Source organism: Sabethes cyaneus, chromosome 3 (assembly GCF_943734655.1).
Source record: "Sabethes cyaneus chromosome 3, idSabCyanKW18_F2, whole genome shotgun sequence".
In the NCBI taxonomy this organism is placed as follows: Eukaryota; Metazoa; Arthropoda; class Insecta; order Diptera; family Culicidae; genus Sabethes; species Sabethes cyaneus.
This window is the reverse complement of record NC_071355.1, coordinates 4612232-4628215: the sequence shown is the minus strand read 5'-3', so window position 1 is coordinate 4628215 and position 15984 is coordinate 4612232. Positions and strand designations below refer to the sequence as shown.

The 15984-nt window shown below is 44.1% G+C and overlaps 1 protein-coding gene across 1 annotated transcript in view; it reads left to right on the top strand.

Annotated features, from left to right (window-relative positions):
- Window positions 1-15984, top strand: part of LOC128741569 (PH-interacting protein) — a 64248-nt gene that overhangs the window by 913 nt on the left and 47351 nt on the right. Inside the window, exons 2-4 of the mRNA XM_053837490.1 lie at window positions 11897-11955; window positions 12036-12065; window positions 12496-12555. Coding sequence (XP_053693465.1) covers window positions 11897-11955; window positions 12036-12065; window positions 12496-12555 — 149 coding nt within the window. The remainder of the gene's footprint in view (window positions 1-11896; window positions 11956-12035; window positions 12066-12495; window positions 12556-15984) is intronic.

Genomic DNA, 15984 nt, shown 5'->3' with positions numbered 1-15984 from the left:
ACAGCATTTTATTATAATACCTAGAGCATTTTTACTTTTTGTTTAGCAGAATTTGGAAAGCGGTTGAGATGGTATAATTAGTTAATATACTTCTTCTTCTTCTTCTTCTTAATTGGCCTAACGTCTTATGACAAGGCCTGCGCAGTATAATTTCTCCATCTGTTTCGATCCATGGCAACTGATCTCCAGTTCCGCGGGCACCAAGTGCTCGCCAGATCTAGCTCCACCTGGTCTTGCCACCTCGCTCGCTGTGCCCCTCTTCGTCTTGTTCCTACCGGATTTGATGCATTTTTGCAGGATAGTTGTCCGGCATTCTAGCAACGTGTCCTGCCCAACGTATCCGTCCAGCTTTAACCACTTTCGGAATACTTGGTTCGCCGTAGAGACGCGCGAGCTTGTGGTTCATTCTTCGCCTCCATACACCGTTCTCTTGCACTCCGCCAAAGATGGTTCTTAGCACCCGCCGTTCGAAAACTCCGAGTGCTCGTAGGTCCTCTTCTAGCAGTGTCCACGTTTCGTGCCCGTAGAGGACAACCGGTCTAATTAGCGTTTTGTACAGTGTGCACTTTGTACGGGGGCTCAAATAGTTCGACCGCAAGTGTTTGTGGAGTCCGTAGTAGGCCCGACTTCCGCTGATAATACGTCTTTTAATCTCACGGCTGGTATTGTTGTCCTCTGTTGCCAGCGAGCCAAGGTATACGAACTCGTCGACTACCTCGAACTCATCCCCGTCGATTACCACGGTACTGCCCAAGCAGGTACTGTAGCGCTCGGTCCCAAAGCCAGCATATACTTGGTTTTAGACGTATTTATCTTCAATCCAATCTTCTCTGCTTCGCGTTTCAGTCTGGTGTACTGATCTTCCACTGCCTACAATGTTCTGTCGACAGCATCCACGCCGTCAGCAAAGCAGATGAATTGACTGGATTTATTGAAAATCGTGCCCCGCATTTCGATCGCCGCTCGTCTTATAACACCTTCAGGCGCAATGTTGAATAGCAGGCAGGAAAGACCATCTCCTTGTCGAAGTCCCCTGCGAGATTCGAATAGGTCCGACAATCCACCCGAGATTCTCACACAGCACTGCATCCCATCCATCGTAGCCATGATAAGTCTAGTAAGCTTACCGGGAAAGCCGTTTTCGTCCAAAATTTTCCATAGCTCTTGTCGGTTTACGCTATCATATGCGGCTTTGAAATCGATGAACAGGTGGTGCGTGGGGACTCGGAATTCGCGGCACTTCTGGAGGATCTGCCGCAGGGTGAAGATTTGGTCTTGTAGACCGACCTTCCATGAAGCCGGCCTGGTAACTTCCCACAAATCTATTGGCTATTGGCGATAGTCGATGAAAGAGGACTTGGGACAGCACTTTGTAGGCGGCATTCAGGATAGTGATGGCTCGGTAGTTCTCACAATCCAGCTTGTCACCTTTCTTGTAGATAGGGCAGATAACCCCGTCTTTCCACTCCTCCGTTAGTCGTTCCGTATCCCGAATCTTGACAATCAATTGATGCAGACAGCCGGCCAACTTGTCCGGGCCCATTTTAATAAGTTCCGCTCCAATGCCATCCTTTCCCGCTGCTTTGTTGTTCTTCAGCCGCTGGATGGCTTCTTTAACTTCCCTTATCGATGGGGGTGGCACATCGTCGTCGCTTGCTGCACCAATGTGGTCACTTGCTCCGCTAGCATGGTCTTCCGCCTGCACGCCATTTAGGTGTTCATCGTAGTGCTGCTTCCACCTTTCGATCACCGCACGGTCATCAGTCAAGATACCTCCATCTTTATCTCTGCACATTTCGGCCCGCGGCACGAAGCCTTTGCGAGATCCGTTGAGTCTCTGATAGAACTTCCGTGTGTCGTGAAAGCGGTACAGCTGTTCGAGTTCTTCGCACTCCTTCTCCTCTTGGTGGCGCTTCTTTTCCTTGAAGAGTCGGGTTTGCTGCCTCCGCTTCTGTTTGTATCGCTCCACATTCTGACGGGTGGCTCTACGCAGCATTTGTACCCGCGCTGCGTTCTTCTCATCCAATATCTGCTGGCATTCCTCGTCAAACCATTCGTTACGTCGATTCGGTGCCACACTGCCTAGGACGTTCTCCGCTACGCTGTTAATGACTGTTTTCACGGCATTCCAACAATCTTCAAGAGGGGCTTCATCCAGCTCACCCTCTTCCGGCAGCGCGGTTTCGAGAGATAACGCGTAGTTTTCGGCGACCTCCGGTTGCTTCAGTCGCGCTAGATTATACCGTGGCAGGCGGCGGTATCGTATGTTGTTTACAACAGATAGTTTTTGACGTATCCTTACCATTACTAGGTAGTGATCCGAATCAATGTTAGCGCCCGGATAGGTTCTGACGTCGATAATGTCTGAAAAGTGCCGACCATCTATCAGAACGTGGTCGATTTGTGATTCCGTCTGGTTGGGTGATCTCCAGGTGTACCGATGGTAGAGGTTATGCTGGAAGAAGGTACTACGTATGGCCATGTTCTTGGAGGCGGCGAATTCGACAAGTCTTAGGCCGTTTTCGTTCGTTTGCGGGTGAGCGCTGAACCGTCCAATCACCGGTTTGAATTCCTCCTCTTGACCAACCTGAGCATTACAGTCCCCAATGATAATTTTGACATCATGTCTTGGGCAGCGGTCGTATTCACGCTCCAACTGCGCGTAGAATTCGCCTTTGTCATCATCGGTACTTCCGAGGTGAGGGCTGTGCACGTTAATTATGCTTATATTGAAGAATCGGCCCGTTGACTCTTAATCTGCACATTCGGGGGTTGATCGGCCACCACCCGATCACCCGCTTCTGCATCTCGCCCATCACTATAAAAGCTGTGCCCAGCACGTGTGTATTGCCGCAGCTCTGGTAGATGGTATGACCATCTTTATACGTACGTACCATCGTTCCTTTCCAGCATACCGCCTGCAGCGCTACGATGTCGAACTTGCGGCTCTTCACTTCTTTAGAAAGCACGTGGGTACCTCCGAGGAAATTTAGAGACCGACAGTTCCATGTTCCTAATTTGCAATCGTTAGTCCATTTTCGTCGCCTGGGTCTTTGCCGATTGTTTCGATTAGAGTTATTATTATTACTTACGGAGTCCATTGCTTTGGTTTTTTCAGTGGTTCAGGCTTGCAAAGCCCGCAACCAACCCCACAGTATCGTCGGAGGGCCAACGTAGCTCGAAGGAGCCCTCCTCCCCTGTCAGCATACGACCTTGGTTTCCACCGGGGTTGGTTACCCGATCTCCACCGAGGTTGCTCGTATCCCGGCTGGTACCACGAGGAGGTTGGGGTAGGAGTTGCTAGGTAAGATGCTGTGAACCACTGTGGGGTCTATTTTACGCCCAGTGCACAAGGCACCGATGGTACGCATTACCAAGCCGTTTACCAGCCTATTTAGAACTTATCTCAATCCTTGCCAAGAATCACGCAAGGTATTGGGTTTATTTTAAATATTACCGATTATATTTTGACTATTCAATGAACCCGTAAAGTGCGGTGTCAATACCATTTTTCAGAATTAGCTTATTGATCATAATGTTTACGGTTTTGTGAGAGTCTAACGTTTTACCGCAGGGCAGGACGGTTTAGCATCCTAGCAACAAAGTGCCATGGGCGCTCATTTCTAATGTTAAATTTTAAAGTTTGATTTTCAAAATAATCAAAACATTGTTTACGTTAAAAAAAGTGAAAAAATTTGACCGTTCTATTGCATATGCAAAATTGTTATAACTTTTACGACAGTTATTGAAAGAGCGACAAATAACAACGAAATTAAACAATTTCAGCTAGGGTTGGGATACCAGGAGTGCCGGAACCGGTACGTCCGACCGATTTTCCGGTACCGAAATACCGGTCTGGCATGCGAGAATACCGGTATTTTCGGTTCCAGACGCTGATGCTGAAATTCATATCCATTGCAGCAGAAATAAAACTGATAATCATCCCTGATAACTTTGTAATATACAACGAAGTTTTTAGTTTCGATAATGGTCACTCTTGACTTCTACAGGGTTGGGATTAGAACTCAGGTCCTCGGCGTACTACACCTAGATTGCCTTCTACGAAGTTTACTGACCAACTACACAACAAAAGAATCAGCCCAATAGTTTGGTTTATCAAAGAAATTTCATTCCATAATGTTCATCGTTATTAACATTGATTATCATAAACAGAAACCATTCATTAGTAAAGAGACGAAGAGTGATAGATAGATTAAATTCAGTACTTCAAGGCAGTTCCAGCTTCAACGAATTCGATTACGCCAAGATACCAAAGAAATCTGAAATAAATCGGTTTCCTTCAATTTGCCCTTGACAGGCAAAGCTTTGTTTATGTTTTTCGATGCCTTGAGTATCTTTCTCGTGAAGTCGGTAGATTCCAAGAGGGCCTTGAATTATAATACTAAGATTCGTTTTGGCATGGAAGACAATGCATTGAATGTCCGGTGAATCCTTCTACTTCTCATCTAGCGGGTTCTCATCTAGTCAGGGTGGCTCATGCTGTAACAAGAATTTGTCTCCATTGCACTCGGTTCTGGGTACCTGAGCTATTTGTCGCTAATTCGTTGAGCGTATCGACAAATTCTCAAGTCGGTTTCAATCTAGTCGAGCCATTAGGCCATTGGGTCTAGCGCGTTAGGACCCTCTATTCCTGGTGCCAGGGGAATCCCTCAGCTTCCTGATATTCGCCAGGTGTACGATGGAAAGCTCTAAGTAATGCTTGCAGCACTTACTTGAGCCTACGTCACTTTCTGTTTTCCGCTTATAATAGTCCGGAATACCTTTCATTCAGATGAGGCAAGTGCTCGTATATCTTCCATTTTAAAGTCGAATCTCGAAGACGAAAAACAGCAAAGTTTTGGGCTCAAACGTCTTTCTAAGACTTGGCCCTTTTTTATCGACAGACTTCACAGCCGGCTGTTAGAGTACAGGACTATTACGGGGCTAGTGCAACGATCCTACTGCCTCTATCTAGTAGCACGAAAACAAATCTGTTAAAATAAATATATTAGTTTTTTCGGTTCTTGCTATAAATAAAGTTTATAATTCTTCAACACATATGGGTACCGGTACTGGAACCGGTACTACAGGTATTGATGCTCCCTGTACTGAAATACCGCTTCTCAAAAAGAGTGTCGGTACTCCCAACCCTAATTTCAGCTAAACACGTTTTTGAATTTTAAGTGCGATTTTATTTACCACTTACTGGTGGTTTGTGGTAGAGATGGTCGGGTAGCGGAAAATTTACCCGAAACCCGCACCCGTACCCGTACCCGCCGGGTACGGGTCGGGTTCGGGTATTGAAAAAAAAATAATTTGCGGGTTCGGGTCGGGTACGGGTTTGGTTTTGAAACCGGGTACGGGTCGGGTCGGGTCTATTGACCTCGTTTAACACTAAAGATTGTCGGGTATCCGGACCCGTACCCGTGCCCGACGGGTTGCGGTCGGGTTCGGGTAACAAAAAAAATTAACTTGCGGGTTCGGGTCGGGCACGGGTTTTTATTTTTTTTCCTAATCGGGTACGGGTCGGGTTCGGGTATTCAAATTTTCATACCCGACCATCTCTAGCCTTTCTGTGGTCCTGTTGTCCACCAGCACCTTGCAAACCTGCTTTTTGAGGAATCTATGAAGCGAAACAAAGCATTTTTACGTTTTTAAATCTTCCCTTTTCAATGGTCACATTATGCCTCCCTTTCAGAAACCTCCTCATGTCATCCAGTCATTTGTACAACTACTATCGGTCCAAATGCAAAAGAAACCCAACTCCTGGACTTCCCATTGCGATCATTATTCTCATCCATTGTGGCGTATCCTCTTTTAATTTATGACATCTCGTATCAGTAAGCTATTAAAATTTGTAGAGGTACTGCTGTCGGCATTTAGTATGAAAATTATCACCTGATTGGGAAGCAGCATTCTTCCAAATATCGCAGGAATGAGTCAGCCCCTTGTCCAGGTATCTACGTCGTTTCTGATATAGTGCAGCACGGTCGCAAAAGGAATGCTCGGTTCTTTCAATCTCAAGATTACAAAAGCGACAGCTAGCTTCATTAAGCTTACCGATGAGTTTCAGGCGATATTTACAAGGATAATATCCTGTTATCAGACCGGTGTATGTACTCAAGTCGGATTTGGAGAAGTTTAATTTTTGTGTTTGAAGAGCATTTGGCGTTTAAAACGTTTTGATTGCCGGGCATTCGAGGTAATATTCGAGTTAGACTGTACCTTTAATTTTTCCCAGTTTCTAAGTTCCATTTTAAGGGCACAGGAAGTCCAACAAAAGTTCCTATGATCTGCATGGTTGATCCTTTTACCAATCGATCAGCAGTTTCGTTTCCTTTAATACCGCTAGTGTGTAGAAATCTCATATTCAATTTATGCAATACGCCTGAATTGATGCAATATACTGCTTACTACAGATGTAATGAACTCAGCATTGCCAACCTGAAAATAATGATTCGGGCGATTCACTTGTGCTCATGTTTGTATTGTTCTCTACATTCATTCATCCTCGATAATAGTGAATGAAATCAAATGTAAATCATTCATTCATTTTGAACTACCGACAACGGCAAGTTAAACTTCAATAAACTGTATGCGCTGAATACGTTTTATATTCGCCTTCATACAGGGCTGTCAATTTTTTCGAGCACTGGATTCCGCAAAGACCAGGAACCTAGTAGTGGTTGACCATATTGTGACAGGAAAGTTTCTCTAGCAGTAGTATGCATTTCCATTCCTGTTTTTTTGGATGCCACTGGCACTGGGTTGAAAGGCCACTGCGACCGTCTTAATGATCGTCTTTTGTGGCAGGCCCCGATTGCTGTACACAGTTTACAGCGGGATAGTTGTAGTCCTGTGCCCCAATTCGATACTACATGGTTTATAAATGTGCAAATGCGAGAATCTCTTTTCGTCTCGTCCCTTACGCTTATAATGGCGACATAAATGCGCTTGAATACGTATATTTTGGCCCCCATTTTTGAACCAATTGTAAAAAAACAGATAGTTCGAGATGGAAGATCGGGCCCTTCATTATTCCCCATTGAACGATCTGTTTCAATCATCTTATCTGGAACGTCCATATTGGGCCTGGCTTCCATGCCGTCAGAGACTGAAGTTACTAAGGGTGTCAGATTGAACTCCCGAAATATGCGAAGATGACCGATTTGGTCACTTTTGAGAATAGTTTTATTCCTTTGCAACCGTAGTGCGCCGAGCTCTGCTTCCTTGTTCATATGAAGATGCAAAGGCCATTGAGTATCTGAGCATGTATCAGATATTTCCATTTTTGTAATTCCTTTTTATGCAGATTGATACACATTCTAGTATTTCAAATATTTCTGCTTGAAATACAGTGGAATCATGAACATTAAATAAAAAGAAAACTTATCCAATTTAATTCTACTATGTATATACAGTGGGATGTTTTCCCATTAAAACTGAAACGTTAATTCCTGGGCTTGCTATACCAGTACCTACAATGTTATCTTGTCTCGGTTCATGTGTGTAGAAAACCAGAGATTCTGGCTGAAAGGCTGGTTTTCTGGCATTCCAAACAGAGCGAATTAGGTCAAGAACTCGAAACTTGTGACCGAAGTAGTTACGCTTTGACATTATGGTCTTCGTTCATCAATATAAAAAGACTTATGGAAAATTTCTTATTTTTATGGATACTGAAAAGTCCAACAAGATCACCAACGAGGAACCTAATGGATCGTTTGAGCCTTAGAGCACTTTTCACAGCAATTGAATGAATTGATATGAAGGAAGAAGATCGAGTAGAGCTTCTAAGGCTTAGTGATACTCATAGCTGTTGTTATGAAGATGGTAACAAGCCTTTGTAACTATGTTATATAATTTTAGTTAATCTCAATGATTTTTTGTGGTCATTTGAACAACCAAATGAATCTCCACACTCATACTTTTTACCCTTTTATATACACGTTTAAAACGATTTTATCAATCACATTTTATGTAGCGTGAATATGCATAATTTGAGAAACATTAACATGTTCAGATGAATGGTAGAGTTCTACGGTCGGCCAGTAACTGTCCTTGAGTGGCAGTTTCGCAGTTCCTCATTTCCAAGTTGGAGTATAACTTCGGTTACCAGAATATAATAGGATTTGCCGAAATAATGTCATGTTCATTAGTGTCCGGGCAACGGACCTTGGTCAGTCCCAGTATTTAGACTAGCCCCTCTCTTGTCAATTGAGCCGACTTGCCTTACTGAGCAAGAGTCTGTGAAAATCATCATAACATTTCGCAGCTCTGAATTTAAATAATTGAATAGAAAGATTTAATTATGAATTGTAAAATGATGAGTTTTGAATGGAAGTGGTGAATTTGAGTTAACCGCACTAGATTAAATTCCCAAGTAACCGCTATGTACTGCATTAAGCTTGAAAACTGCTTTATATTTGCAAGTTACATGCTAAAAGGTATAATTCAGCATTTTGAATATATAGCAGCTTTAAATAGTATTCTAAATGGCAAAATGAATGATTAGATACTTAGACGCATTATAAATGCTTAAATAAACGTTAATGTAATGAAAAGCCAATTAAATTTTCTAAGTGAGCGTTATTTGCGTTGATGGCAGTAAGAATTTTCGTACGCTACTCACATGAAATGTTATTCCGAGCAGTCAATGTACGCGTGATGATAAAAGAGAAAACATGCTTTTTTCATGAAAAATATCAGCAACACCAGCGTCGCGTTTTCCCTATGTTAGAATAAACATCAAAAGAAATATATGTAACTTATGACATGGAAAACGGATCAACGGATGTATTTGGCGAGGGAAGCTCTATAGTTTTTCCAGCTAGACGTGATTTTGGCCCTGTTGAGCAGACGCCCAGCCTTCCGACGGAAATTGCTCTCAAGCGTCTCATTCCACCAGGGCACATCACGGTAAACTGTTCGCGTGTTTACGGTACAGTTTGTGTGATCCTACATTGGAGGTCACTAGCGGCGATATCCAGCTCAACTGGAGTTCGTATATTATTGTGACAGAAATTACGTGAGGCAATCAGATGTTCCCTGAAGGAACTTCAATTGGTTTTCCTCGGATTCCTGAATTGTTCTCCTTTTAGATAGAGGATTAGCCTCGATGTCGAAAATGAAATGTCTGTGGTCTGATAAGCTTGGTCTATCAGAGACATGCCAATTTTTGACTTTCTCAGCTACAGAGGCGCTACATAGAGTAAGGCCTAGGACCTCTTGTCTGATAGCGCTTATAAAGGTGGGGTCATTCCCTACAATGATTACATTGACATCCGAGCTGCCCCATATCTTGTGGTGTGCATTTGCGTCGCAGCCTATTCCGTACGGCTTGTTGAATGCTTTGCAGTACCGCACGAACTCAGCAACCTAGGACGGCGGTATTTCATCCTTGTCCCCTGGAAAGCGTGCGAACGCAACGACTATCTTCTGCTTCCCTCTAGTCATCGGGACTACCACCGTAATGGCAACGACGTCGCGTTGGATGAATTCTGTAATTGGAGAAAATGTTATTTTCTTATTTAACAGAATGGCATTTCTAGGCTTGGAATGTGTATTATAATAGATCAACTTATCATTAGCGCCGGATAGACCGAGGATCGTGGTATCGATGATCCATGGCTTCTGGATCAAAGCAGCATTCAGCTGTTCTTTTGTTAACCTCCGGCATAAGACACTGGACCCGCCCTTGGCATGGTAGAAGTTTACCTGAATGTAGCGAAAGCTGCTCATTTTGTGGCAGGATTGCCGTTTTCAGTTTGATCCAATAATGCATCGAGCCTTGGCAAACCAGCAGCGTTTTCGCTGAGTTGAGCGGCCAGGTCGCCCACACCAGCACTTCAGTTGCTGCAGGCGACAGGCCTTAGATGTCCGACCCGCACTTAACGGCGGATTGAGTCTCTGAGGTTTGCTATTGATTGCGTCCTTTTACGAGGTTTTCGCGGTGCCCGTCTAGTCTGCAGAATTATATTGTTTAGGTGGTGGCGGGGCACTCCCGGAGGGAAGTTCCGCACTTTCCAACCTCAACGTTGCGGGATTGCATTGACTTGGTGGTGGCGTGGCGCTCCCAGAAGGGAGTTCCACTAGTATGCTAGTAATGCTAGTATCTTATTAGTGACTAAATGAACGTTCATTTAGTCACTGATGAGTTACTAGCATTGTAGCACCGAAACTACAAAAGATACAGCAAAACTTTGTTAAGAAAAATTGTAGTTTAGAACTAGTTTTACAAATGTCCCATATATAACATTGTCATATGTAGCTCGGCTGAGACGGTACTGTCAAATGAATCAAAATTGAGTCAAAGTGATCGAACCATTCCTGCTTCAAGGTACTTCAAGGTGAAGGTGTAAGCCTTCGGCAAGTCCTTCGTGTCGTAGGCCCGTAGTTGTGCCCCTTCCCACGGAACGACAGTAGTTGCCGTTTGCTCCAGCGATTTGACCGTGTTCTGGTCAGAGCAAGCCAGCATCAAGTAGCTGCACTTGAACTGGCCGCTCCTGAATTTGGACCTAATGTCTGGAGTCTCCTGGTCAGCTATGTGATCCAGAAGAACGGCGCGGACAGTTTGGAGCTGATTCGTAGTGAGCAGGGAAACGGGATAATCAGCCGTAGTTATGGCTGAAAGCATCTACTATTTCCCTGTATGTGCACCCCGAGGGTGGCTGAAGTAGCCGTGCAAGCTCGGCTGCGCGGTCTCTTTTTATGGGGCTTTGTTCCTGATATTCGGGGACGCCGAATCAGCGGATCGTTGCCTTTTGGTAACGACCAGGTCGCCCGATCAGGCTGGCCAGCCGGTAAAAGACCAGTTCCTCAGCTTCCTCCTTTGAGTAGCCCTTGCTACGATACCAATTCGGCCGTCGCTGTTGAGCGTTTGAGAGACGCTTGGTCACATCTCCGGAATTCTCAGGTTGCCCCTTGACTTCAAGTCGCCGAATCGGGAAGGTTTTCTGCGTCACTCTTCCCATTTCCTGTTAGTGAATTGAGGATCAGAGATGAAGCCGAGAGTCCTTCTTCCAGTGATATGATGTCGAGGTTGAAGTCCTTTTCCATCCCTGTGTCCATCAATTCGCTAGTTTTGTCCGTGCCGATCGGACTCTTGGGGGTCGTTGATTGCCCCATCAATTGTTTTTGTAACGTTTTCCATTGCGATGGTTGTACTCTACTGGGAAGAGAATCAACTGTCCTTTAACAGTTTGGAACAGAGGGAGCAATTTACTGCATAGGGTGCTCTGGTACCATGCAGGTTCCGTTGGACTTTGGAGAACTTTACTACAACACCTCCCCCCCCACCCCAAGCATTCATCCCTGAGCATGGGTAGCATTACCCTGTGGATTGGGGTCCTCTGCCGCATTTTGCTCAGAATGTAGCATGCTCTTTGACTACTTGCTTTATCCTTACTTGTGACAGACAGCTCAGGTCTCGATCCAATTTCCCCATCACTTGTTCATTCTTTTTTAGGGAGCCACACGTGGCGGTTCATCAGCAAAGGTCCGTCACTGGCGGAGTTTATTATTGATATTAATGTAGTTGTTTTTCATTTAAATTTTGATTAGAAAAGCAATCATAATTATCTCGAATTCAAAAACAACAAACATTCACTGGAATCCCTCAATCTGGCAGCACTGTTGTTATTCGGAAACGATTGGCTGCCTCTGGCTTCGGATGCCTGTCTAATAGTGTGCGATATCGCGGAACGGCCGTCTGTATGTGTGTGAATCAGTTGTTTGTGGGTTATTTTTCTTTGCGGTTCCTTCCGTACTGTGCTGCTGGCTGCTGCTCTGCTGCTATACTAGCTCTGGGCCGAGGCTGGTCGACCGACAGCGTCGACGATGAAAAATAACGAGAGTGCAAATGACTCAAAATCTGATGTTTATTTCTTGCTCGTTTCAGAATTATATTTTTTAATTTGCAAGTTCCTGGACGATGGTCCGCTGCGGGAAACGGCCAAGGTAAGTAAAAAAAGGTCCTGCGGGATACGGCCGAGGGCATGGTACCATCAGCTGAGTAATTTTTGTTTCGTTTGTTCCAGGTATTGGCCCGTGAATTGGAGCATTTAAATGTAAGTTGATTGTATACAAACGGCACTTTTCACCCGCGCGTCTGTTTGGCTGGCTGTCTCGGTTCAAAATATTTTGCTTAGAGGATCGCACGTGCTCGCCGAGCTGTCAAATCGCTCGCGAGGAGTGTTGAGTCGAGGTAGCTTGGACCGTTGATGACGACGACCGACGACGGCGACGTTGGACTTTGCCGGGATAAAGAAGGGGCAAAGAAGATGAGGAAGAAAAGTACCAAACGTCATAGCGGTAGTCGGTGTAGAGTACTATGTGTTGTGACCTTGACCTTGTCCTAGTCAGCCAGTCAGCCAGCCAGACGAGCCTCCAAACGGAGAGCAGCCGTTCTGTCTGGGACGAAAGTTCATTGACTTATGCGAGTTTTGTTTTGATCTTGTTTTCTCCGTTTCTCGACGATAATCACCGATGGCCGTATAGATTTTACCGCGCCGCCTGGATTGGACCGGACAGGAGCATCACCAATCGTTGCAGGAGTTGGTAAGTTGGCATTTTAGTTTTATCTTTGGTTTTGGGAAAAACTTTTAGTGTTTGCACCTAATCTAATCATTGACGTCAGTTAGGGATGAGTCATAGCGAAACCACTTTCGCTTCCCCGTTTTCGGCCACATTCGCACACAGACACAGGCCGAGCGCCTGAGCTTGTGTACGGGTCGGCTGTCTGCAGTGCATGCACGGCGCTGCCGCAGCGCTTTGTCTTTGCAGCTCGCTGCTGAAGGGCGTCCGGGCTGAAGGTGATTTCGATTCCGGACCGGATTTGAGGCCGTTCCGGGTGAAATTTCGGGTTTTAGGGTTATTTTGTCGCAAAAATATTACTCCCGAAATTTATGGTCATGTTTTAAAAACTGTTTTGGTTAATCAGAAAACCAGTAAAAGTTGATTTTGAACATCCGGAACCAGGAACTAACCCGGAACATCCGGTAAAAATCATATTTTGTGATTATGTAATCATTATATTAAAACCTAACGCAATGGAGCCCTCGTGGTCGAATACCGATGAAACATTGTCCAAATAAACTCAAACAACCCGTTTTGTGGCCAAAATCCCGAGCGCAACCCGGGATCTTCGATTTTTCTGCCAACACACACGCCGCAGCAGCGGTATTGATTTTTCGAGCAGCGTAGCCGCCATCTTGAATCGGTACTGAGCACGAGCGAAGCCAGATTAGCACTGTGCAGGGCGATAGTTTAGCAGCCCACCAGACCAGATCTGTGCTGACTGTGATGAAGACCCAAGTCCTCCTGGTCGGATTCCGCCAATCGGAACTCTACACTTTTGTTTGTTGCCCATCGCGGATGGAAGATTTTTTTTTCGCACACTGTATGTCGAGTCAGCTGAAACATACTGCCTGCGTTTCGCTTTGGCAGCAATCGTAGCAACCGTAGCTGTTGAGGATGAATGAATGAATAGTATTTTAAAGATCAAACGGTTTTTGACTTTAATAAAAACTATTGTGTTATCAATGGGAGTATGAGTATCAACAGAAAAGTTAAGAAATGATTGGTGAGCTGCTCAGATGGTTTACGATTTTTGTTTAGGATCAACTTGGTTGTTAAAATCTCTTTAGGATTTTCTTAGTTCGTAAATTGAAGCCATCTTTTGAGGTCGATTTCGATAAATTTCGTTGTGCGACGCCATTTTACCAGAAACGTATTTTTCAGCCCTCGTTCGCTCCTTGTGAGCTGTATTTTCCATCGTCATTCACCACGACAGCCACTGCCGCAGCACAAACGGTCGGTTCACACCAGCAAACCAGTACCAGACCTTGCCTGTGTGTAGAGAGAGAAAGAGGGCGATCGATGAATGATAGCGAAACGCTCCCCGCTCGCTCGCTTACTCACTCACTCACTCATTCTTCTTTTGGTTACCTAAGCTGGTCCGGTACGATGTTGGCTCGGCTGGTTGAAGTCTTGAGCATTGATACTTTGTACGCGCGATGCGGGTGAATTAAATCCTTCAAAAAGGACTTCAATTTGAAGGTCAATTTGAATGGTTTGTTTACTAACAGGTGTCAAACATCTCCGCTAGTGCGTCCGTAAGTTTTCAGCTCAATCGGAGCACATTTTTGGTGCCCAACGCAAAAATACAATTTTTCACTTTTCCACATGTATCTACGGTAAGGAGTGCGAAAAGTTTAAAATTTCGAAAAAATTTCACATTTGTTAAAATTGTCCTTAGCGAATAGGTATTTCATCATCGTCGCTCACGTCGCCATATTTGAACGTTTCGCTTACAGTTGCCCAGTCGGTCGTAAAGGCAGACAGGCAGCAGCAGCAGCACAGCACACACATAAAAATCAAGCAGAATCGACCGTAACCGTCGTCGTCGTCAGCCTCAGCGCTCTGTTTGCTGTGGTATTTTGCGAGAGAGAGACAGTGAGTGTGCGTAAACGTACTCTGCTAGCTAGCCCAGTCGGTCGGTATGAGTGTAGCAACAGTGCGGTACAAAATAGTAGACTGTTGTGTTGGGTTGGGCATTGAAATAAAAAAAAATCTAATAAATTTTGTTTTAATTTTGTAAAGTAAAATTACATTTGTGTTTACTATATTGGGGTGCCACTTTAGAAGTACGAGAATTGAACATGTAGCGAAAAATGGTAACCAGTTACGCGTTTATAACAGCCTTTTTCAATGGGTTTTATAGATATTTGCGTTAATCGATCAGAAATTTTCCTCTACATTGATTTATTAGGCACTGTCAAAAAAGAAACGAATAGGTCACGCATTTGGTTCTTAGATCCTATTATACAGCCCCGATTTCGTTCAATTCGATTTTAGAAAAAAGTGACAGAATCTTCCCGTTCCAACAGGTCAGGAATTATTTATTACAAAAAACCTTTACCACGGTGATGTCCTGAAAGTAAACCGTCAAAGAGAATAGCGCGACCATCCTTTCTTTTCAACCAACTACATATATCGATATACTGAATGAATTTATTCGAAACTGAAGTCTTGGACGAAAACGTGGTACACGGAATATTCGCGCATGATGTTACGCGTTGCTGAAATTTTCAGACTGGAGAGCTGCACTCAAAGACTAGCGATGGAACTCTTTATATACTTTCGTTTGTATTGCTGGCAAGTATAAAAATAACTGAAAAGCAGAGTGTCAAAGTAGCTTGTAAGGTACAGAGAACGTCAATAATAATTGATAAAGTTTTAACCTGTATAATTGTTAACTGGCGCGTTTCAAACGATAGTTGATTGATTTCAAATACTGCATAATAAGGCCATTACAAATATTTTAAAAAGTTTTTGTCCCTCCGGTGTTGGACCACTGAAGGGGGTGTTGCGAAAAAAAAAACAAAGAGAATTTTTTAATAGAGCAAAAAAAATGGATTTTATTCATTTTTACTTACCGTTTAAACGCGAAAACCAAATCTATTCTTGCTTTTAATATATACGGATTTATTTTCCATGCAAAAATCTACGAAAAAAGACCAAAACGAAAGAAAATTTTTTGGCCGATTTTCGGAGGTTCCACTGTTTGAATTCTCATTTCTATTTCGTGCTAGAAGTGCTAACTCAGCTCGAACACTCATTTTTCGAGTTTTTCAGGCTATCACTAATGTACTAATGTACCTGTGAACTATAGAGGCGCTGGACAAAAGGAGACTGCACAACCCCCTTATTAAGCGTGCGACGTATCTTCAAACTTCACCATCTGGTTTGCCTTTTCCTCGGTCTATTGTAATCGAACCACCGAATTGAGAAGTTTTAATCTAACTCGTTTTTACTCACGGGACGACGAAACTGTACCGGCAATTTCGTCCGTTAGCGTGTTAGCCGCGATTCTCAACGCGGATCTTCGGGTAATCTATTGTATTGTAATAGATTCTTAGAAAAAAATTCAATCGATTGATACCAATATCTCTAGAATCTATTGAGGGATGACTGAGTTATAAGCGA